Source organism: Scyliorhinus torazame, chromosome 30 (assembly GCF_047496885.1).
Source record: "Scyliorhinus torazame isolate Kashiwa2021f chromosome 30, sScyTor2.1, whole genome shotgun sequence".
Classification (NCBI taxonomy): Eukaryota; Metazoa; Chordata; class Chondrichthyes; order Carcharhiniformes; family Scyliorhinidae; genus Scyliorhinus; species Scyliorhinus torazame.
The window spans coordinates 19086188-19110696 of record NC_092736.1 but is presented as its reverse complement, the minus strand read 5'-3'; the positions used below and the strand labels follow the sequence as shown (position 1 = coordinate 19110696).

The 24509-nt window shown below is 48.1% G+C and overlaps 1 protein-coding gene and 1 long non-coding RNA gene across 2 annotated transcripts in view; both read right to left on the bottom strand.

Moving 5' to 3' along the window:
• The window catches only part of LOC140404409 (uncharacterized), a 43510-nt gene extending 26446 nt beyond the window's left edge, over positions 1-17064 (bottom strand). Inside the window, exons 1-3 of the long non-coding RNA XR_011938502.1 lie at positions 16187-17064; positions 13995-14067; positions 12776-12975 (exon numbers count right to left, since the gene is read on the bottom strand). This is a non-coding gene — a long non-coding RNA (uncharacterized lncRNA). The remainder of the gene's footprint in view (positions 1-12775; positions 12976-13994; positions 14068-16186) is intronic.
• A 1831-nt stretch (positions 17065-18895) lies between these two features.
• Positions 18896-23840, bottom strand: insyn1 (inhibitory synaptic factor 1). Its single transcript, XM_072492903.1, has 3 exons — positions 23429-23840; positions 22154-23263; positions 18896-20662 (listed from the first exon to the last, which is right to left on the bottom strand). Exons 2-3 carry the CDS (start codon positions 22304-22306, stop codon positions 19904-19906), a joined length of 912 nt encoding a protein of 303 aa, XP_072349004.1. The 5' UTR covers positions 22307-23263; positions 23429-23840; the 3' UTR covers positions 18896-19903.
• Between the last annotated feature and the right edge of the window lie 669 nt (positions 23841-24509).

The window sequence follows — 24509 nt, the reverse complement described above, 5'->3', positions numbered from 1 at the left end:
CGTTGCTCCCGGCACAAGAAGTTCAAGACAGGGTGATCTCGGGTGTCTGGGTCGGGGAGGGCAAGGTGTCGGAAATACACCAGGAGTTGAAAGAAGAGGGGGAAGTGCTGGTAGAAGAGTTGAAGGGTAAATGGGAGGAGGAGCTGGGGGAGGAGATCGAGGAAGGTCTGTGGGCTGATGCCCTAGGTAGGGTTAATTCCTCCTCCTCATGTGCCAGGCTCAGCCTGATACAATTTAAGGTGGTCCACAGAGCGCACTTGACGGGGGCGAGGTTGAGTAGGTTCTTTGGGGTAGAGGACAGATGTGGAAGGTGCTCAGGGAGCCCGGCGAACCATGTCCAGATGTTTTGGTCATGCCCGGCACTGGAGGGGTTCTGGAGAGGAGTGGCGGGAGCAATATCTCAGGTGGTGAAAGTCCGGGTCAAGCCAAGCTGGGGGCTAGCAATATTTGGAGTAGTGGACGAACCGGGAGTGCAGGAGGCGAAAGAGGCCGGCATTCTGGCCTTTGCGTCCCTAGTAGCCCGGCGAAGGATCTTGCTAATGTGGAAGGAGGCGAAGCCCCCCAGCCTGGAGACCTGGATAAATGATATGGCTGGGTTCATAAAGTTAGAGAGGATTAAGTTCGCCTTGAGAGGGTCTGCGCAGGGGTTCTACAGGCGGTGGCAACCGTTCCTAGACTATCTCGCGGAGCGTTAGAGGAAGGTCGGTCAGCAGCAGCAGCAACCCGGGGGGGGGGGGGGGGGGGGGGGGGGGGGAGGGGGGTGGAGGGGACGTCCTGGGAGGGGGGGAGGGAAAGGGGGGACTGCCTGGGAGGGTGGATGAGCAAGAGATAACATGAAGGGTTGGGGAAACTGGCACGTACGGGTGAGGGCCAGTGTACAAAGCTGTGTAAATATATCATTTTGCCATGTATATATCTTGCTCTGCGCGATTTCTCGTTTTTTTTTTGTTACGGGGGGGGGGGGGTTATTGTTTGTAAGGGAGAAAAATTGTGTTAAAAATCTTTAATAAATATATATTTTTTATAAAAGCTTTGAGGCTCCTAGATCCATACTGAATCCATCCCATTTTGTACAATGGTATGCCAAGGCATGGGCAATGGTCACTCTTATTTATAATGTTGTACATATATATCTGCAGCAGGTAGATTGGTGAGGAGTAGTTCTAATAGGTTCTTGTCCATGTTGTTGGTTCCCTCACCATCAGCTGCAAGTCTAGTCTGGCAAATATTTCATTCAGGACTACACAGATTTGGGCTTTGTTACTGAGGCAGTTTGGGCTGCGTTGTTACTGAGGCAGTTTGGGCTGTGTTGTTATTGAGGCAGTTTGGACTGTGTTATTGAGGCAGTTGGACTGTGTTGTTACTGAGGCAGTTTGGACTGTATTGTTACTGAGGCAGTTTGGACTGTGTTGTTACTGAGGCAGTTTGGACTGTGTTGTTACTGAGGCAGTTTGGACTGTGTTGTTACTGAGGCAGTGTGGGCTGTGTTATTGAGGCAGTTGGACTGTGTTGTTATTGAGGCAGTTGGACTGTGTTGTTACTGAGGCAGTTTGGACTGTGTTGTTACTGAGGCAGTTTGGACTGTGTTGTTACTGAGGCAGTTTGGACTGTGTTGTTACTGAGGCAGTTTGGACTGTGTTGTTACTGAGGCAGTTTGGGCTGTGTTGTTACTGAGGCAGTTTGGGCTGTGTTGTTACTGAGGCAGTTGGACTGTGTTGTTACTGAGGCAGTTTGGGCTGTGTTGTTATTGAGGCAGTTTGGACTGTGTTATTGAGGCAGTTGGACTGTGTTGTTACTGAGGCAGTAGTTTTGACTGTGTTGTTACTGAGGCAGTTTGGGCTGTGTTGTTACTGAGGCAGTTTGGGCTGTGATGTGATTGAGGTAGTTTGGGCTGTGTTGTTACTGAGGCATTTGGACTGTGTTGTTACTGAGGCAGTTTGGGCTGTGTTGTTACTGAGGCAGTTTGGGCTGTGATGTGATTGAGGTAGTTTGGGCTGTGTTGTTACTGAGGCAGTTTGGGCTGTGTTGTTACTGAGGCAGTTTGGGCTGTGTTGTGATTGAGGTAGTTTGGGCTGTGTTGTTACTGAGGCAGTTTGGACTGTGTTGTTACTGAGGCAGTTTCGACTGTGTTGTTACTGAGGCGGTTTGGACTGTGTTGTGATGGAGGCAGTTTGGGCTGTGATGTTAAAGAGGCAATTTGGGCTGTGATGTTACTGAGGCAGTTTTGACTGCGTTGTTACTGAGGCAGTTTGGGCTGTGATGTTACTGAGGCAGTTTGGGCTGTGTTGTTATTGAGGCAGTTTGGACTGTGTTGTTACTGACGTAGTTTGGACTGTGTTGTTATTGAGGCAGTTTGGACTGTGTTGTTACTGAGGCAGTTTGGGTTGCGCTGTTACAGAGGCAGTTTGGGTTGTGTTGTTACTGAGGCAGTTTAGACTGTGTTGTTACTGAGGCAGTAGTTTGTCTGCGTTGTTACTGAGGCAGTTTGGGTTGTGGTGTTACTGAGGCAGTTTGGACTGTGTTGTTACTGAGGCAGTTTGGGTTGTGTTGTTACTGAGGCAGTTTGGACTGTGTTGTTACTGATGCGGTAGTTTTGTCTGCGCTGTTACTGAGGCAGTTTGGACTGCGTTGCTACTGAGGCAATTTGGACTGTGTTGTTACTGAGGCAGTAGTTTTGTCTGCGCTGTTACTCAGGCAGTTTGGGTTGTGTTGTTACTGAGGCAGTTTGGACTGCATTGTTACGGAGGCAGTTTGGACTGTGTTGTTACTGATGCGGTAGTATTGTCTGCGCTGTTACTGAGGCAGTTTGGGTTGCATTGTTACTGAGGCAGTTTGGACTGTGTTGTTACTGAGGCTGTAGTTTTGTCTGTGTTGTTACTGAGGCAGTTTGGACTGCATTGTTACTGAGGCAGTTTGGACTGTGTTGTTACTGAGGCAGTTTGGGTTGCGTTGTTACTGAGGCAGTTTGGGTTGTGTTGTTACTGAGGCAGTAGTTTTGTCTGCGCTGTTACTGAGGCAGTTTGGATTGTGTTGTTACTGAGGCAGTTTGGACTGTGCTATTACTGAAATACTCAGGGTGAATGACTTCAATGTCCATCCTCCGTGTTTTCTCTGAGTCTGTCCAATGTGGTGGTGGCCTGGTTCACCAGCTGAGGAATGGTAGGAGGTAATCGAGATGGTAATCATTCCCCCTCTTTGACCGGCAGCCATGGGATCCGGAATCAATGGGAGTACTCTCAGGGCAACACCCTGCCAACTGCCTCCTGCTGGTGGGACAGGACGCATGCAGGGATGGGGATGGTGGTGTCTGGGACATTAGCTGTTACCCATAATTCCGTGAGTGTGACTATGTTAGGATTTTGCTTGGCTAATCTGTGGGATGACTCTCCCAATTCTGGCACAAGTCCCCAGATGTTACTCAGGGAAACTTTGCAAAGGTGACATGGCATTGCTTTTTCTGATGCCTCAGTCAATGCAGAGTAGTTCTCCAGCATTATTCCCTTTTAATTTCTCTATCGGTGTTTGGTACAACTAAGTGACTTGCTCAGATTCCTTACCTTGCGGTGGATCTGAAGTCACATGGGGGCCGGACCAGGTTTCCTTCCCTAAAGGACATTACTGAACCAGATTTTTACAACAGTCAATGATAGTTTCCCGGTCTCCAATACTGGGACAAATATCTAATTTTATTAACCAATATTCTGATTTCCAGGTTTCTACAGATTGTTTCATTCTGGGCAAGCTGATACCCGGATCGAATTCCGTCACGGAATTTAAATTCAATCAAAATCAGGAATTAAAAGTCTAACAATGGCGAAGAAACCATCGCCAATTGTTGTAAAAACCCATCCAGTTCACAAATTACCTTCAGGGGAGGAAATCTGCCGTCCTTACCCGGTCTGGCCATCCACATGGCTCCAGACCCTCAGCAATATGGTTGACTCTGAACTGCCCCCTGGAATGGTTTAGCAAAGTCACTTAAATCAAGGGCATGTTGGGTTGGGCAATAAATGCTGGCCTTGCTTGTGATGCCCACATCCCCCGAATGAATTAAAAAAGAAAGACTGGATGTAAGTCAAGCAGCGTAACAAATCAAGGGCGATGGAGGAGTCAAGAGAGTCACGCAGAGCTGAATGTCATCAGTGTGTGTGCATCAAAGCACCAGCTCAAGGCTACTGTCTAATCAACACTTGTTGCCGCTTCATACATCCCTCTGAAATAAGTCACCGTTAGACCACATCTCATTATGGGTTTGGCTTTTTCCCTTCACTAACCTGTAGTTGCTTCTTTCCGGAGCACCAGGCCGCCTGCGCAGAAGCAGAAAATCCCAGCCGTGGAGCCGGCTGTTTCGGAGATAACCTCAAGCATTCAAAATGGTCACGAGGGATCGTGGATTCGGTTGAAGCGCTGTTCATCTTGTAACCTCACTGTGACTCTCTCCCCCCCCCCCCCTGCTTATGAGAGAAATCTGCATTGGAAACAAAACGCTCGGCATCCAAGCATATTTTAACCCCTGCTCCCTGCGGATTTGTCCATCCTTCGGATTTTGGCTGCCTTCAGGATTCAGGAAAATCAGATTCAAATCTGATTTAAAGCACATTTAAATGCCGCACCTGCAATTGCCCCCAAAAAAGGAGACAAGATTAGCTACTGTAAGCTGTTAGATTTTCCATAAAAGTATTATTCTAGGCGCTCCCTGCAAATGAGCTTGATACAAATTATTTATAGTTGCCCTACATCTCATCTGTTCGATGTGGCTTGATATTTGTTGGTGTTTGACGGAACAACCCCTAAAGCCTTGACCGTGTTCAGGGTTCCAAGGTCATTTGCTCAAAGCGAGATCAGCCTGGGCAAATGAAAAGAATGCTGCTGAAAGAAAATGACTTTGTTTGTCCATTCTTTCATCGACAGAAACAGGCACTTTGGCTTAGCCATCTGCCGTTCCGCTCTCGGCGATAAAATGATGATCTGCAATTATTCGTAAAAAGAAGTCGTAAAAATGGGATTTTGGCCGGCACGGGGGCACAGTGGTTAGCACGACTGCCAATTTGGGTGACCGCGGGTGTGGAGTTTGCACTTCCTCCCCGTGACTGCGTGGGTTTCCTCCGGGTGCTCTGGCTTCCTCCCACAGTCCACAGGTGGGGCAGGTTAGGTGGATCGGCCAGGCATAAACATTGGCCCTTAAGCATCCAAACATGGTTGGGAGGGGCGGGGGGGGGGGGGGTGTTACTGGGTTCCGGGTATGGACATGGGCCTAGATAGGGTTCTCTTTCCAAGGGCCAGTGCAGACTCAATGGGCAGAATGGCCTCCTTCTGCACTGTAGAGGTTCTGTGATTCTGGTTGACATCTGGGGCGGGATTCTCCCCTACCCGGCGGGGCGGGGGATCCCGGCGGGATGGAGTGGCGGGAACCACTCCGGCGTCGGGCCGCCCCAAAGGTGCGGAGGTCACCGCACCTTTAGGGGCCAAGCCCTCACCTTGAGGGGCTAGGCCCGCGCCGGAGTGGTTGGCGTTCCGCCGGCTGGCGGGAAAAGCCTTTGGCGCCATGTCAGCCGGGGTCGAAAGGTCTTCGCCGGGCGACGCATGCGCGGGAGTGTCAGCGGCTGCTGACGTCATCCCCGCGCATGCACAGGGGAGGGGGTCTCTTCCGCCTCTGCCATAGTGAAGACCACGGCGAAGGCGGAAGAAAAAGAGTGCCCCCACGGCACAGGCCCGCCCGCGGATCGGTGGGCCCCGATCGCGGGCCAGGCCACCTTGGGGGCACCTCCCGGAGCCAGATCACCCCCCCCCCCAGGACCCTCGAGCCCGCCCGCGCTGCCTTGTCCCGCCATTCAAAAGGTGGTTTAAACCACGCTGGCGGGACAGGAGCGGGACTTCGGCCCATCGCGGGCCGGAGAATCGGCGGGGGGTGGGCCCGCCGACCGGCGCGGCGTGATTCCTGCCCCCGCCAAATCTCTGGTGGCGGAGACTTCAGGACATGGCGGGGGCGGGATTCACGCCAGCCTCCGGCGATTCGCCGACCCGGCGGGGGGTCGGAGAATCCCACCCCATATTCTGGACGAGGATGGGGGGATGTTTGTGTGTGTCTGTGTGGGGGGGGGGGGGGGGGGGATGAGTGGAGGAGTGAGATTAATGCAGGTCGGTGCTTCAGAACGAAACAAACACAGCTTTGTGAAGAAGCCAAACCCGCAAAGAAATGTGGACTAATGGCTACTCATTCGAGGAATGCCTTAAGCGGCAACAAATGAAAACTGGAAGGTTGCCGGACTTGGAGAATTTAACCTTGCCATTGCTTCTCTCTTTTTTCCTCCTATCTTCCCAGAGAGTCCGAGGCAGTGCAGATCCAATAGGGAACTCTTTGTGATTGGATGGAGATCACTGCCAGAATGGTTACCCATAGAACCACAGGACTATAGGATTCCTACAGTGCAGAAGGAGGCCATTCGGCCCATCGGGTCTGCGCCGACCCACTGGAAGCGCCCTCTACCTAGGCCCACTCCCCTGCCCTAACCCCGCAACCCCACATCGTTACACTGTGGGAGGGAACCGGAGAACCCAAATGAAACTCACACGTTCTCCCGGGGAGAATGTGCAAACTCCACATAGTCACCTGAGGCCGGAATTGAACCCAGGCCTCTGTCGCTGTGAGGCACCAGTGCTAAGCACTGTGCGACCGTGCCGGCCAAACTGATGTTTGATCGTCCCGGTATTGAGAAGACTGCCCTGTAAGTTAGATATGCGCAAGTAAGAATCAGTGGTTGTGGAGAGAGTGCACAGGAGGCTAACGTGATAACAGCAACTGTCGTGACCAGCGTCACAGGTATTGCTATCGGGAAGAACATCTCCACCTCGATTGTTGAAGCATTAGGTTGTGGGATTGGTTCTGCTGTCTTATCAAGCATTCCTCAATTATGTTCATGTTCTGCCCTCATTATCAAGGTGGCAGCCAGAGTTCTGCTCTGTTTTGAGATAAAGCAGCAACAGATTGTCTTCAAACCTGCAGTTCCAAAGCTTTGCTTAAATCAGTGATTCTCAAACTTCCATCATTGACAGGTTCCAAGAGACATGCTGTCAAACCTTTTCATCCTGCACTCATCAGGACCGACACAAGAATACCAAATTTCAAAGGGAATAACAATTAATGCTTCATAAGAAAAGGGTGCCAATTTGTTGGCAAGTTCCCTTTTCTCACAGAGTTACATGTCCAGGCCTTGCATTATTTCTGAATTAAACAAAGGTGTGGGGGACAATAGTTCCCTGGTGCATTCCCCATGGTAACCAATCAAAGTTGATCTGCCAGCCAATCAGCATCCTTAAGAATCTCTCGTATGGTAGGCAGTGAAGCAAGTTTTATAATTATGTTAAAAATCAAAGGGAAAAATGTCTGTTCTGCAGTGCAAAGTATAAGTTGCTTAGAACAATAGTGTTTAGTCATTGTGCTTTTAGTCTGTCTGTTACAGTAAAAGTCTTAAAAATGACTTTGGAAGCTGGATTTATTTTATAAGTTATTTGTTTCTACGGAGATCATAACAGGTTGTATTGTGTATAAGGACGCTAAAGCATATGCAAGTTTTTTCCCTGCAGTTTTGCTCTTTCCATGCATTACAATGCTGACTGTGGGCTAGATTTTCCATGCCCTTTGGCGATGGACTGAAATGGTGGAGGATGGCTTTGGGATGGGAGCCTTGTATCTTGCCGCCACAATGGCGCATTGCCAGCAGTGGAAATGTTAGCAGGTCACCCCACCCCCACCCCGCTAGTCAGTACATTTAGCAACTTAAAACAGCCAATTAAGAGCCATTTCCTGGCTCCAGAAACATTTTGTCTGCATCAGGAGAGTATCCCGTGAGGAAAGACTGCTGGGTAAATGCATGTTCAAGACAGCCCTCCTACATGGGCATGTTGGAGCCCCCTGCTCCATGATCAATACCTCATCAGAGCTCCCAATCACCAATGCCTGCCTGGCCATGGTGTCCACTCAATCTACTTCACCCATCTTTGAGGGTGCTCTTGCTGTTGAGGTATCCTCTCCATGGTGTCATAACCTCAGTAATGGCCACTGCTAATGACAGCGCTGCTACGGTGACAGCCCAAGATGCCTGCCCTATCAATCAACAACTCTTGGGCGTCAGCGAGCATCTCTAATTGGATGGTAGCCACGACAGGAGGCTTTTAATTGGCCACTGGTTGCAATATGCCACCCAGTGTTCCGCACTGGCCATGACAGGTAAAAGATGCTGACTGTCCAAAGTAATCATCAAGAACCTGCTGTTTTTAGAACTGCCTAGTGGGCCAGGAGCAGGAGCTCCTCAAGTGGTCACTGGGCCTCGTTCCGAGAACCTGCTGATCCACAATCTCATGATCTTCCTTGACTGGTTGCTCAGACCGTCCCTACACACTCCTGGCTGCCACTGAACACTTAGCGCCACCCACTGGCCTTGCAGTTAATCCAGGCAGGACCAGTAGGCCAGTCCGCAGCCGTAGCCTTGCCAGGTTTTTCGCCCATTATCAGGCCACTTGCCACACAGCCCCCCACCACCATCCCCTCCCCACTCTCCTGTTGGGAGAAAGACAAAAAGAAAGACTTTGCATTTATACAGCGCTTTTCATGACCACTGGAAGTGTCAAAGCCCTTTAATGCCAATGCAACGCTTTTGAACGTGTAGTCCCTGTTGTAATGGAGGGAACTCAGCAGCCAATCTGCACGCAGCAAGATCTCACAAACAGCAATTTGATAATAACCATTTTGTCTGTTTTTTGGGATGTTGACTGAGGGTCAATTGTTGTCCGGGACACTGGGGATAAACCCTCTGCCCCTCTTCGAAATAGTCGCATGGGGTCAGCAGGCAGAAAGGATCTGGGCTAAACGACTCATCACAAAGACAGCACCTCCGATAACGCAGCACTCCCTCAGTAATCCACGTCAACCTTGATTTTGGTGCTCAATCCTTAGAGGAGGGGCTTGAACTTGGAACAGGCTCTATCACAGCCAAGAGTACAACCAATAGCTGACTGAGGATATTTGAACCAACTCAAAACCCAACCACTGAGAGCAGAGTTAAAGTCAGGCCCTACAAGTACAGCGTGTTGGACTAACTTACAAAGCTTACTGTGTTCACCTGAAAGTCCCTCGCTGTTTAGTGGAGATTTTAAGTTGTTCAAAATGAATAGTTTAAGGTCTCGGTTGAGAGAGTGGGGGAAATGTCAGACCAAGGTGTTAAGAGTCGACGTGCTAATCTAGCACCGGTAGTTTCAGAATCTCCGATCCTAATTTTGAGGAGAAGAAAATGTATTGTACTCTGGCAGGGTGACTGACATGAACGATGCTGGGGTGCACAGGAAAGAACCCTGAAGTAGCGACACTATGAGAAAAGGAGTGGTTTGTCGCAATAGGGCGGCACGGTAGCGCAGTGGCTAGCACTGTGGCTTCACAGCACCAGGACCCGAGTTCGATTCCCGGCTTGGGTCACTGTCTGTGTGGAGTCGGCACGTTCTCCCCGTGTCTGCGTGGGTTTCCTCCGGGTGCTCCGGTTTCCTCCCACAAGACTTAAAAGGCGTGCTAGTTACGTGAATTGGACATTCTGAATTCTCCCTCAGTGTACCTGAACATGCGCCGGAGTGTGGCGACTAGGGGCTTTTCAGAGTAACTTCATTACAGTGTTAATGTAAGCCTACTTGTGACACTAATAAAGATTATTATTATAATTCCAAGTATGTCGGGAATAATACTGCAGTCACAGGCTTACCTTGGCAGTAGCAGTATTTGGGTTCTGGCATATTTACCATCCCTCACGCACATCAGCCAGACTTGCAGTTTTGCTAACTTCTATATGACCCAACATCAGGAAAGTTGTCTAACAGGAGGCTGATGTAATAATGCTCCTTTAGTGGTATGAATTTCTAACCTGTGGTCCTGGCTGTCTAAATGAGTAACAGGCCAGTTAACAAGAACTTCTGGAAGTGTAAAACTCCATTAAAACATTTTCACGCCTCTATCAGTTTCTAATAGCCAGTCTGCCAATATTCAACTTGAGTAATAATATATTTGATTGCCAAATAATTTCTTGTTATCATTCGACCACAGAAAATTCCATCAAAGTCTTATTTTAATTCCCAGACTGATAACAGTTCATTTAGTAATCCCTCAACCTAAATGACGAAAGGTAAATAGTTCACATTATGACAGGTCAGCGATCCCTTTCGAGGAGCAGAGCTGATTAAAATTCTTTTAATGTGCAGCCTTGTGTAGTGAGTAATAAAATCAGAAGTTAACAAGTACCTGCGTATGAAACAGGAGCAGAATGAGGGCGATAGCACAGTGGTTAGCACTGTTGCTTCACAGCACCAGGGTCACAGGTTTGATTCCCGGCTTGGGTCACTGTCTGTGCGGAGTCTGCACGTTCTCCCCGTGTCTGCGTGGGTTTCCTCCGGGTGCTCCGGTTTCCTCCCACAAGTCCCGAAAGATGTGCTGTTAGGTGAATTGGACATTCTGAATTCTCCCTCAGTGTACCCGAACAGGCGCCGGAGTGTGGCGACTCGGGGATTTTCACAGTAACTTCATTGCAGTGTTAATGTAAGCCTACTTGTGACAATAATATTGTCATTATTAATTAGCCCCTTGAGCCTGCTCTGCCATTCAATAAGAGCATGGCGGATTTGTTTGTGTGTTCGAATTCCACGTTCCCACCTAACCCCGATAATTTTTGATTCCCTTCCTTCGCAAGAACCCCCCTCCTTAAAAATATTTATTGACCCTGCCGCCTGAGGCAGCGAGTTCCAAAGTCGCACATCCGTCTGAGAGCAAACAAATTCTCCACATCTCTGTCCTAAAAGGAAGATTCCTAATTTCAAATTAGTGGCTTTGAGAAATAATGTAAGGTTTACAGTTGTCTTAACAATATCTCCCATTATCCTGGCATTATTAACAATTGATGAAAAAAATTTACATCTTGCAAGGGACTATTGTGATATCTCGTGGCAGAATAATCAAACCATCTGCAGCTGTGTAAATCAAATAAAGCAGTTAATTCCTCATCTGAACCATAGCATCTGATTTATTAGGTTGTGGAGTCGCATCCTGCTCTAGCCTAACACTCTCCTGTGCAGTAAGTGAGGGAGTCCTGCACTGTCAGAGTTTCTGTCGCTTCGATGAGGCGTTATGCTCACACGCCTTCCACCCTCTCAGGTGAACATAAAAATGTTCCCATGCCATTTTGCAAAGAAGAGTTGGGGAGTTCCCCCTGGTGGCGGTGCTGTATTGTTGCAGGACGCGTGACAAGAGACCCCGAGTAATGCTCTGGGGACTTGAACAAAGAACAATACAGCACAGGAACAGGCCCATCTGCCCTCCAAGCCTGTACCGGTCATGATACTCACCTTGGCCAAAACCCTCAGCACTTCCTTATCCCTCTATACCCATCCTATCCATGTATTGGTCAAGATGCCTTTTGAATGCTGTTCATGTATCTGCTTCCACAATCTCCCTGGCAACGTGTTCCAGGCACTCACCATCCTCTGTGTAAAAAAACCTGCCTCGCATATCTCCTCTAACCTTTGCCCCACGGACCTTAAACCTATGCCCCCTGGTGACTGACCCCTCCACCCTGGGAAAGAGTGCCTGCCCATCCACTCTATCCATGCCCCTCATAATCTTGTAGACCTCTATCAGGTCACCCCCTCAACCTCCGTCGCTCTAATGAAAACAGTCCTAGTCTATTCAGTCTCTCCGCATAGCTAACACCCTCCAGACCAGGCAACATCCTGGTAAACCTCCTCTGCACCTTCTCCAAAGCCTGCACGTCCTTCTGGTAGCGTGGCGACCAGAATTGTGCACAATATTCCAAGTGCGGTCTTACCAAAGTTCTATACAACTCAGCATGCCTTGTCAGTTTTTATACTCAATGCCCCATCCAATAAAGGTAAGCATTGAGTCTAAAATATCTGAATTTTCCTCAGTGTTACTTCAGTGAGGGTGTTACGACACCAATAGTTTAGCTCCTTGACTAAAGTAACAGGGACAGATTTCAGACAAATATGTCACGTGTGCGCTTGTAATTTTGATCCCCAAATCTTAACGACCTTGCTTTGGAGCTAAGCCTGTGTGAGGGATTAAGGCACCATGATGGACAACCTCCTTTTGTGTCACATTTATCACGTACCCCCTGCGCACATGATCATGTCCACTGGCGGCGGCGTCATGAACTGGGTTTCAGCCATGCCCCTTTGTTAATGGTTAATATACCAGATATATTCAACAGCACACAATCAAGTGTGATGTTGCTTTCCAAGTGTCTCAAACAAGAGCCAGCGCAGCACGGTGGAGCAGTGGGTTAGCCCTGCTACCTCACGGCGCCAAGGTTCCAGGTTCGATCCTGGCTCTGGGTCACTGTCCGTGTGGAGTTTGCACTTTCTCCCCGTGTCTGCATGGGTTTCCTCCGGGTGTTCCGGTTTCCTCCCACTGTCCAAAAATGTGCAGGTTAGATGGATTGGCCATGTTAAATTGACCCTTAGTGTCAAAAAAGGTTGGGTCGGGTTGCGGGGACAGGGTGGAACCGTGGGCTTGGGTGGGGTGCTCTTTCCAGGGGCTGGTGCAGACCCGATGGGACGAATGGCCTCCTTCGGCACTGTAAATTCTATGATTCTATGACAACCATTTGTGCTGGAATGGCTTCCACACTTGAGCAAAATAAGAGACAGAATAAATTATACTCACCCAAATCTTGCTAGGATGAGGCATCTTGTGGAATATACCTTTAGTTAAAACTTCTTCCCTCACCTTTCAGCCTGAAAACATTTTGCTCCGTAACTTGCAGGGAGACTGTGCTGGAAATGGTACAGAAGGACATCAGGGCACCTGCCACCTCGATGAATGACAGGACCAACATTCTACCTCTGTACGACCAATGAGATTGAAGGACTGAGAAAGGAGGAGGGACGCAGAAGACGGAGGCCAAATCACAGTCAACTCAAGTGAGGCTGGAGAAATAAAGAGAGGACAAAAAAAATTGGATTAGGGGAAGAAACAAAAAACAGAAAGGGAAAGTAACGAATCAATTAAAAATGTTGCATGTTTAAAATCGCAAAGACTAATTTATTGCATGCAAGAATGAGGTTCAAATTGGGTATCCGAGATTGATTTGCGATGCAGCGACAATTATCACATTGTTAAAAGGGTACTTAAACAGTTCAGTATGAGGACCCAACTTTCTGCAGAAAGTTTAATGGCCAATTAATGCATCAATCCGGCAACTTCCTAAAAATAATGGGCAAGATGTCAGTTTCAAGACATATACTGCAGAGTGACATAATCGAGCAGGAGGTGCTAGAGAGTTACAGCTCACAATGTGTCTTTCAAACCCCTGATCTTATAATGTAATATCTTTACAATATATTTATTGTCACAAGTAAGCTTACATTCACACTGCAATGAAGTTACTGTGAAAAGCCCCTAGTCGCCACATTCCGGCGCCTGTTCGGGTGCACGGAGGGAGAATTCAGAATGTCTATTCACCTAACAAGCACGTCTTTCGGGACTTGTGGGATGAAACTGGAGTACCCGGAGGAAACCCACGCAGACACGGGGAGAACGTGCATTCTCCGCACAGACAGTGGCCCAAGCCGGGAATCGAACCCGGGTCCCTGGCGCTGTGAAGCAACAGTGCTAACCACTGTGCTACCATGCCGCAGAACGACCTGCACATTAAATACAGTGTGTATCATTCATGCATCATTATGTTTCAAGAAAGCTTTGGGTCAGTGGACGTCGCATAAGGACTGATAATCGGTCCTCTGGATTAATAGATTTTCACTGTAACTCCCTCCCCTTGCAATCCATCTTTCACAACCATTATCCCATGCTGCATTGTAAACACAGTGATTGAAGAAGATCACTTACGGAGCCTTAACCAAGAAAGACACAAACTCCATTCCTGAGACATGGCATGGCAAAAAAATGTGCACAAAGGACTGGAAGTATTATTTTAAAAGCTACATACCTCTGACCGAACCAGGCAGACAGGTTGTTCTCCAATGCAGAAACAATGATGCAAAACCTTTTAGATCCAGGCGCTGATTTCACATCAGTTATGAAAATGAATCATTCGAATTATTAGTCATTAAAAAGCATTGATGCACTGGTGGAAGCTATCATGAATCATCGTTAGTTAAGGAGTTCCGTCTTGGAACCACTGATCATAGAATCATAGACTTTACAGCGCAGTAACCCCATCTAACCTTTTTGGATACTAAGGGCAATTTATCATGGCCAATCCACCTAACCCGCACATCTTTGGACTGTGGGAGGAAACCGGAGCACCCGGAGGAAACCCACGCAGACACGGGGAGAACATGCAGACTCCGCACAGACAGTGACCCTTAGCCAGGAATCGAACCTGGGACCCTGGAGCTGTGAAACAATCGTGCTAACCACTGTGCTACCGTTTTTTGATGTACGGTCATAATAATAATAATCACTTATTGTCACAAGTAGGCTTCAATGAAGTTACTGTGAAAAGCCCCTCGTCGCCACATTCTGGCACCCGTTCGGGGAGGCTGGTACGGGAATTGAACCCGCACTGCTGGCATTGTTCTGCCATTTAGCCCATTGTGCTAAACCAGCCCCTGGACTTGAGGGGAAGAGGGCACGATCATACAATTTGACGATGATAACAGTGAGGAAGATGGCTTTAAGGATAGGCTGACCGAATAGGCCGACACGTGGAAGATCAAACCTCAGAAAGGTTTGAGTTGATACTTTTTTTTCCCCAGAAGAGTGAGGAACGGACTTGCTAAATGACACAATGTTTAAGGAGTCTCAAGAACAGGGAGACCTGGGGGAGTTTGGGTCCAAACCTTTGATGGCGGCGGGTAAACAAAGCAATTAAAAAAGCGCGAAAGATTCTGGACTGTGGAAATAGAAGGATAGAAAGCCAGTTATGCTAAACTTAGACAAAACACTAATTTAACTCTTGGACACAATTCTGGGCATCACTTTTTAGGAGAGAGGCTTTGGAAAGGGTACAAAAGCGATTTTTAAAAATTTGTTCATGGGATATGGGCGTTGCTGGCTGGGCCAGCATTTACTGCCCATCGCTGAGGGCATTTCAGAGTCAACCACATTGCACTGGATATGGAGTCACATGTAGGCCAGACCGGGCCCGGAGGAAGAGGGCAGATTTCCTTCCCTGAAGGACATAGTGGACCAGATGGGTTTTGACGACAATCGACAATGGCTTCATGGTTGGTCATTGGACTTCTACTTCCAAATTGTTTGAATTCAAATTTCACTATCTGCCCTGGTGGGAATTGAACCTGGGTCCCCTGAGCATTGCCCTGGGTCTCTGGATTATTAGACCAGTGACAATACCTCTACGCCACCGCGTAAATGTGTGATTGAGAATCAAATGCAGGAACGTGGGGAAAGACTGAGGGAGTGGGACGAGCTGGTTTGCTGTTTTAAATAGCAGGAGCAGGCTTGATCGTCAGAATGGCCACAATCCAAGATGTACTATGCTCGGATTCTGTCGGTTCTGCTAAAGCACCTCCCCCTCACCCCTTCTTCATACCAAATCGCCATTCTACCATCTTACTGATATCATGAATAAGGTAACAGCCTCGTGACTTAATTAGTTCAGGTTTCCTTATTGTAAAATGGATCCTGCGATACAGTTACAAAACTATAAGCTATTAGCAGGCAGATTGATCATGGTTCCGGAGTCAATCACCCTATGGTTAGACTAACAGAGTGCGTAAGGTGCGTCCAACTGTGCAAAACATCACATCATCTGTTAAACGGGAAATATATCAGTTGCAACCACCACATAATCCTTTAATGTCTACGTACTTGCTGGTGTCTCTCAGTCTTCTTCTGCCGCCGCTTTATGCTTCATGACAGCTGGGCATAGCAAGCCCGGAGCAGAAATTTTATATAGAAACCCCATTTCAGTAACGTCAAAATGACATAAACTGGGCCAGCTGCCACTGTGCTTCTCGCCAGGTCATATTACCGCAGAGTAGAATTGATTCCTGTAAATTCTCCACCAAATATTTCCTGCCCCCCCCCCCCCCTGCCCCCATCAGCAGTTCTGAAATCATAAAACACGGAGCAAGCTAGCACTGGCAGGTAGCAAGCAGTAAGTGTACAGATGTCATGCAAATGCAGATCGGAATGACAAGTCAAAATGGATACATTTCATCTTTAAGAATGACTTGGCGTTTTTTTGTTGTTGCAGATCCTGACATGATAGCACATCCGACATTTGAAATACTCGCGCGTCTCAACAACCTTCATTCAGAACACTAGCAGCGCTCTTTGATCTATGATATTTGGTTCAACTTTAAAAAAATTTTTTTAGAGCACCCGATTCATTTTTTCCAATTAAGGGGCAATTTAGCGTGACAAATCCACCTTCCAGGCCCATCTTTGGGTTGTGGGGGGGAAACCCACGCAAACACGGGGAGAATGTGCAAACTCCACACGGACAGTGACCCAGAGCCGGGATCGAACCTGGGACCTTGGCGCCGTGAGGCAGCAGTGCTACCCACTGTGCCACCGTGCTACCCTATTTGGCTCAACTTAATCAGGCCACACCATCAAACAAATTTCATATCAGGTTCTAACGCTGGCCTGCACCCATTGACACCAGGGAGAACCTTACTCAGGATGAAAATTCGCTAACTTTATACATAATGATGAAAAACCCCATTAGTGAACTTGAGATTCTGATCTAATTGTAGACACCAGCAGATTTTAATAAGGAGCAAATCCCTTCACTGCTGTTCTGATTAATTTACAGTCAGCCATCATTTTCCATAATTAACTTCCGAGTGGTTCATAACTGGCATCAGCATTCCTCTGTGTGTTGTTATTGCTGAAAAGGAGAGACATGTTATTGAAGCTTTCTGCCTTGGACTCATGGGGGCAAATGCAAGAATGCCAAATTTCAAACGATCACAATTTATGCTACCGGACAAAAGGTTGCTAATTGGCTGGCAAGTCGGCTTAGATCGGCTGAGGTGTTCCCATGGAGAAAGCAAGTTTCCCGGGTCATTCACAAAAAAGGTACATATTCCTTTTGTTTGCACATAACGGGTCCCTGCATTTAATGTATGCACTTCCAGCAAGCGTAAGTGAGCCAATTTATCTGATTTATCTTAAATCGGTTGTTGGTGTACCATTAGCGCATTCAGGGTTATTCAGCAAGTGCTGTCCGAACACGGCATCACATCTAACAGCAGAATTTTAGTTTTCATTGGCTTTTTTGGGGGGGGCTGGGTGCGAACAAAAAGGCAGAGGGGCTCATTTACATTCGGGGAGTGTTGTAAACCTCCTCCATAACGAAACACGCAGTAGGCCAGTTCCCTTAAGAAAAAGCGTCAAGAGAGTGAAACATAGGACAACACCCACAAAGTCCAAATGGGAGTGTGTAAAACCCATGGCGCATAAACACTGGTTCTGTTCGTTCGCATGCGGAAGATGCTATTCCACTCATCATCGGCTCAATGCTCTTCACCAATCTTTAAGGTCATTTTGGAAAACACAACCTTATGCATTCCACCATGGCTAGGAATTTTGATTGACTCGCACATGTAATTATGGTCCTCTAAATATAAAAATTAACAAAACATCTTTGAAAAATATAAAACATTGGTATTGTACCCTTAAACTATACCTGCCACATGCCACAATTCTTTCTACCACACTTTTAGAACAAAAAGATTTCTTCCTGACTGCAAAAAAAGATATATGTATATATAAACAATTGTATTGAGCAGATATTATGACCGTAAAGGCACAGGTCACAATTGAAACACAGTTCCCCTCTCAGCACCAGGGTGATATAGGTTACAAAGTACATGATTCTGTCTATATACAACAGTATATTGCCGACTTATTCCAAGAGCCCAATGGAAAGTTCTTTAGTGTAAATGCATGTTACTGGCATCCCTATTTCAAATGTTGGGAGACTATTATTTTCAGCCAGCTTATTCTTCTTACAAATGTAAGATATTCATTTTGGTAGGTCTAACATAGAGGGGAAATATACCATAAATGGCAAAACTCTTAGGAATATAGACAGTCAGAGAGATCTGGGCGTGCAGGTACACAGGTCTTTGAAGGTGGCAACACAAGTGGACAAGGCAGTCAAGAAAGCATATAGAATGCTTGTCTTCATTGGGCGGGGCATCGAGTGTAAAAACTGGCAAGTCATGCTACAGTTGTATAGAACCTTGGTAAGACCGCACTTGGAATATTGCGCACAATTCTGGTCGCCATTCTACCAGAAGGATGTGGAGGCTTTGGAGAGGGTGCAGAGGAGGTTTTACCAGGGTGTTGCCTGGTCTGGAGGGTGTTAGCTATGCGGAGAGGCTGAATAGACTCGGACTGTTTTCATTAGAACAATGGAGGTTGAGGGGGTGACCTGATAGAGGTCTACAAGATTATGAGGGGCATGGATAGAATGGATGGGCAGGTACTCTTTCCCAGGGTGGAGGGGTCAGTCGCCAGGGGGCATAGGTTTAAGGTCCGTGGGGCAAAGTTTAGAGGAGATGTGCGAGGCGGGTTTTTTACACAGAGGGTGGTGAGTGCCTGGAACGCGTTGCCAGGGGAGGTTGTGGAAGCAGATACATGAACAGCATTCAAAAGGCATCTTGACAAATACATGGATAGGATGGGTATAGAGGGATACGGAAGTGCTGAGGGTTTTGGCCAAGGTTGGTATCATGACCGTACAGGCTTGGAGGGCTGAAGGGCTTGTTCCTGTGCTGTATTGTTCTTGCCTTAATATTGATCTTCATTTGCTGTATGGCAATTATTGCACTGTTAGCTGAGTTACATGTTACATATCAGCCCCAATGTATGTTTTTTTTCTTTAAATTAACCTTGAAACTCGTGATATATTAGATAAAGTAGACACTAATTTATTGCATCAAATGAGTCAATGGTTTGCATTAAACAATACAATATGACCTACAAATCAAACATGTAAACTTTTTTTTCCAAGCAGACTGCTTCACAGTGTCTTTCAAAAAAAGAAACCAAAATACTTCTGACTTGATTCAAACCACTGCTCTGTCCTTTATCTGATATGTCAAAAGGATAACATTACAGACTGTTGCTTTTGTACCGGTAAGGGCAATTTCCAAATGTACTTCAATCTAGAGTTAGGTAGCACTCAATGGGTTAAATCTCCCGCTGAATATTATGGAAGCATTTTATGCATCATTGTAAATAAAATTCCGAAGGTTAAAAAATTTTCAGCCCATTCAAATATTCATTTAAAGGATGGTGCATCAGTTTTTTTTAAAATTCCTCTCTCTTCATTGTAGCTTTACCTAATGCTATTCACATGGATGCTACATCATCTGAAGTGGGTTAATGCTTGATCAAAGTGCCAAGATACTCTGGATTGAAAGCATTTGGAACAGAAGACTGCAGCTGGAAATCCTTTTTCCGATTAAAAAAAAAAGAACCAATTGAACTGGGACAGATTTAATTGTTTTGGAAATTTAAAAGAAAAAACGTAATGGAAGTCATTATCAACTGCAGGGCAATGCCACATGAAGCAGGGCACAGAGACAGAAAGGCTTGTCCGGAAGCACGCTCTATTTACAGGCACAGTACTCAGGCAAGATTAGATACTGCGACTTAAGACAAAAATAAAAAGCCTCCTACAATCTTGAAGGTACCAGGTAAAATAAAGCTAAAAAAAAAGTAGATCCTTAAAGTGCTTTTCTTTATGCAGTCAATGGGTGCAAAATTTTGGAATCTACCTTTTTCTGTAAAACATTTCTTGAAATATATTTTATTGAAAATCCCTGAGCGTCATGATGCCAATAGGTAGTCAAGCAGCTTCCCATCTGGGGCGGGAGGAAGTTGGGGAATTTGGGGAGGGGGGGGGGGGGGCTACTTTGCCTCCTCTTTCTTTGAGTTCTGTTGTGTCTTAGAGGAGCCATAAGACAGGACTGTCTGAGTGCTTTTGTGGGACACTGTCTGTGTGCTGTTATTCCGCATGATCTTTTTCCTGGTGGAGGGGTTGCCTTTGGCTATCACTGCCGGCTGCTGGTGACGTGGTCTGGAGACGGATGATGAGGATGATGCTTTGGGTGTTGCACCACTAGCCCTCTCGTGACCGTCATTTGTGGTGGTGGCAGCGCTCGCTTGCTCCTCTAGCTCGCCGCCACCATCATCATCGTCGTCATCGTCGTCGCAGCACAGCGCATGATAGAGGACTTTGTCGCTAAAACGCACTCTCTCCCTGGTGCCCGAGGTCCTCGGCAGCGTCTTGTGGCTGGGGGCGCTGCTAATTGTCTCCTCGCTGGACGAGTCGGGGGCACAGCCTTTGGGTCCATTTGGGATTAGCCCTCCGTTCATCATCCTGTAGTCTGGCTCCGATGGGGTGGGGCGAGCCTCCTTGTCATCCCCTCCCACCTCCACCTTGCTCGACTCCACCGGCAGCTCCAGGAAGGAGCAGAACTCCCAGCTATCCGAGAGGATGTCCGGAGTCAGGAATCCCAGCTGCCCGTAGTCAGACAAGAGGCCATACTTGTCGTGATTTCTCGCAGTGTCGCTGCTGGAGGTGCTACTAATTGTGGCAATTGTCCAGTCATCGGGCTCCATCTCGAAATCAAAATCAGATGTCAGTCTGTCAATCTGCTTCACTACCTACAATGGGAAGACAAGGGGCTTTGAAAATATTCACGAAGCCAAACCCTAGAAGTACTAATTGAGAAAAACGTACCTGGAAACTCAAGTAGATTGAGGGAGCAGTCATACCATAGGTTAAGCATTAAACATTTGTAACTGTGCATACATTTTTGCCTGAATCTGTAACTAATAGGTAACAGCAGTCGGAACTCGGAAACACAGATTTAAATCAATCACCATTCATTCAAAGACAAGGGCCATTTAAATGACCAGTACACACAAACATGGTTCGAAGTGGTGACAAGAATCTTGAGTAGTAGAAATCTTGGGAAACCATCCCGCCTGCTACCAGTCCCAGGATTTATTTAGTCAACGTGTATGTGTGTGGCCGTTAGCCATCCGCAAAGCAATCAATGAATTAAAAGAAAGTAGCCAGCTTCAACAACAAACAAAGCCAACCTTGGAGAGGCAGCAGGACGAGGGGAGCCTTAACGTCTAACAGTTCAGAAGGAGATGGGTTGATGTTCAATTCACTATTACAAGGGGGAAGCAAGTGAGATCGAACCGGTTATCATGAGATAGGTGTATTTCTGCTTTGGGGGGGGGGGGGGAGGGGGTTTGCTGTCTGGTCAAGAATGGACGGCAGTGTTTGTCAGCGGAGTGGAAGCAATCATAAGATTGGCCAAAAAAAAAAGAAAGAAAGATGTTTGATCCTTGACTCTGCTGTTTTGGCCAAAGTCTACTCCAGCAAGATGTATGCACTAATTCACAGCAGACATCTGTACATACACAGCTTGCAGTCTAAAGGGGATTGGGGTTGGTCTGCAACTTGGAAGACCCTCTGCCCACCCCCATTCTGAAGGAGGAAGTGGGGGGGGGGGTAACAGCATGTTAAATGGATAAAGTTTAGCAGTCATCCCCCCTCCCTTCTCCCCCTCTCTGCTTCCTTACCAATTTCTCCCCCACTCTACACTCAAATCAATATGCTGTGCTTCTGATGGGAAACTTCAATACTGTGGGTCTATGTTTGAATCAGAGAACGTACAGTGCAGAAGGAGGTCATTCGGCCCATCGGGTCTGCAGCAGCCCTTGGAAAGAGCACCCTACTTAAGCCCCACGCCTCCACCCTATCCCCGTAACCCACCTAACCTATTTGGACACTAAAGGGGCAACTTAGCGTGGCCAATCCACCTAACCTGCACGTCTTTGGACTGTGGGAGGAAACCGGAGCACCCGGAGGAAACCCACGCAGACACGGGGGAGAAGGTGCAGACTCCGCAGTCACCCAAGCCAGGAATCGAACCTGGGACCCTTGGGACCCTGGAGCTGTGAAGCAACTGTGCTAGCCACTGTACTGTCCTACTTTGCAATGTTAAAACCGCACAGCATGGGGAGGGAGACCCTTTTATTTTTAGGTGCATGGGGAATGTTAATTTCGGAGTGGTGACAGTCTGGGCCAGTTGCAGAGAGGGGAACAAATAAATAAATAGGAAATAAATCTGGATGTACCTCCTTCAGCTCCTTCGCCACTTCCTTCAGCTCCTGCAGGATAGATTCCAGCTGGTCGATGACCATTTTCATGCGGTTGCGGATCACCTCCTTCACCGGGGTCTGCGCTGAGGTTTCACTCCGTTGCTTGGGAGAGTTCTCCCTCGCTGACATTATTCAGAGGGCTTCGATGCGGCGGGCCACGCCGCCCATGCTCTTCGCCGCTGACTCTCCCTGCAGTTGGCCGTGGCTGACACCGAGGAGGACTCACCATCTTCACCCCAGAACGCCAGGAGCAACCTTGCCGGGGATCTCTCTCACTCGCGCTCTCTCCTCCCTCTCCTTCCCTCTATCCTCTCTCTCTTCCTCCTCTTTTACATGGTAGTATCTGAATGTCTGTGTGTGTGTGTGTGCAGAGGGGTAAGTCTCTCTCAATCACAGGTTAACACAGATCACACTGTGCTATTATTCTCCTCCCTCTCTCGCTCCGACATGTCTGGAGGTTGGTGTGTGTGTCTGTGTGTATGTGTGTGTGTGGGTGGGGAGAGGGGGTAAGTCTCTCTGAATCACAGGTTAGCACAGATCACTCTCTCTTATTCTCCTCCCTCTCTCTCTGCTACATGGCTGGAGGTTAGTGTGTGTGTGGGTGGGGAGAGGGGGTAAGTCTCTCTCAATCACAGGTTAACACAGATCACACTGTGCTATTCTCCTCTCTCTCTCCTACATGCCTGGAGGTTGCTGTATGTCTGTGTCTGTGTCCGTGTGTGTGTATGCAGAGGGGGCAATTCTGCTTTCTGAATCACAGGTTTGCAGAGATCACTATGCTATTCTCCCTCTCTCTCTTTCCTACATGGCTGGAGGTTGGTGTGTGTGTGTGTGGAGAGGGGGTACGGTCTCTCTGAATCACAGGTTTGCACAGATTAATCTGTGTTATCCTCCTCTCTCTCTCTCTTTCTGTCTAAAATGGAGATGAGAAATGTATCTCAGCTTTCCAACGGTCGTTGCTGAATTAAGAAAGGCGCCTGTTTTTGGAGCCCACGTCCGGCTCAGGATGTGTCTGGGCAACTTTGTGCCTCCGTGGAATGCCCCCACACAAACCGCTCACCCATCCGCCCTCTGCTCGCGTTAACCCTGCAGGAACAAGAGCCACATCGGTAAAGAGCGGGACCATTAACCCTCCCCTCCGCCTCTCCTGGGGCATCTCTCTCCTGGGAGGAGGGGTTGGGGGCAGAGGAGAAGGGGGGGGGGGGGGGGAGAGAAGGAATTACATAAAACAAAATACAAAGGCACACTCACCGAGCAAGGTTTAAAATAAATCCCTTCCAACTTCCGATAGCTGGCTGCAGAAAGGGGGGAGAGGAGGGAGGGAAGGGAGAGGTTTGAGGGGAGTGGGGAGGAGGGGGGTCCACTTTTAATACCAGTTAACAGACAGGGTGCAGAGCAAACCATGAGCTCGGTTTTCTGAAGCCAAACCTCCCCCTTTCACTCTCTCCACCATCTAATAATGATTCCTCGGTGTATCCATCCACATTCTCTCACTGGAGAGGGGAGGGGGGTGGAATTAACAAGAAACATCATTGAAATCGACGCGAGCATGCGTATTGCCAGCAAGATGTAACACAAAAGAGACACACGTTTCAGACTCCCAGCATTAATGTTGAGAGCATCAATGTATCATTATTTTAAGCATGTTTACCTCTTCTTTTATTGCTTCCTCCCTCCCCCCACCACCGCCACCCAACAGCCCCCCCCTCCACACACTCACACACAGAGTGGGAGTCCCAATCCGAGGGGGTGGTGTGTCGGGAGTAAGTGGTCATTGCGGATGAGTTTTGCTGCGATTATCATCAGCCTCCCCCCATCCCCATCTCGCTGCGTCAGAGCCCTTCCCCACAGCAGCCGCTCCGCAGGATGTCTGTCCCCTTCCATCCGCTCACAGAGCACACACACTGGACAGACAGAACACACTGGACAGAGGAGGGAGAGAGGAGTGGGAGAGAGAGAGAGAGGAGTGGGGGAGAGAGAGAGGAAGGGAGAGGGAGAGAGAGCGGGAGAGAGAGAGAGTGGGGGAGAGAGAGGGCAGGGGAGAAAGAGGAGGGAGAGAGAGCAGGGGACAGAGAGGAGGGAGAGAGAGAGGAGTGGGAGAGAGAGCAGTGGAGAGGGAGAGAGGAGTGGGAGAGAGAGAGGAGGGGGAGAGAGAGAGCAGGGGAGAGGGAGAGACCGAGTAGGGGAGAGAGAGGAGGGGAGAGGGAAGAGGGAGAGATGAGTGGGAAAGAGAGCAGTGGAGAGGGGGAGAGAGCAGGGGAGAGAGAGGAGGGGGAGAGAGGAGTGGGAGAAAGAGAGCAGGGGAGAGGGAGAGACCGAGTAGGGGAGAGAG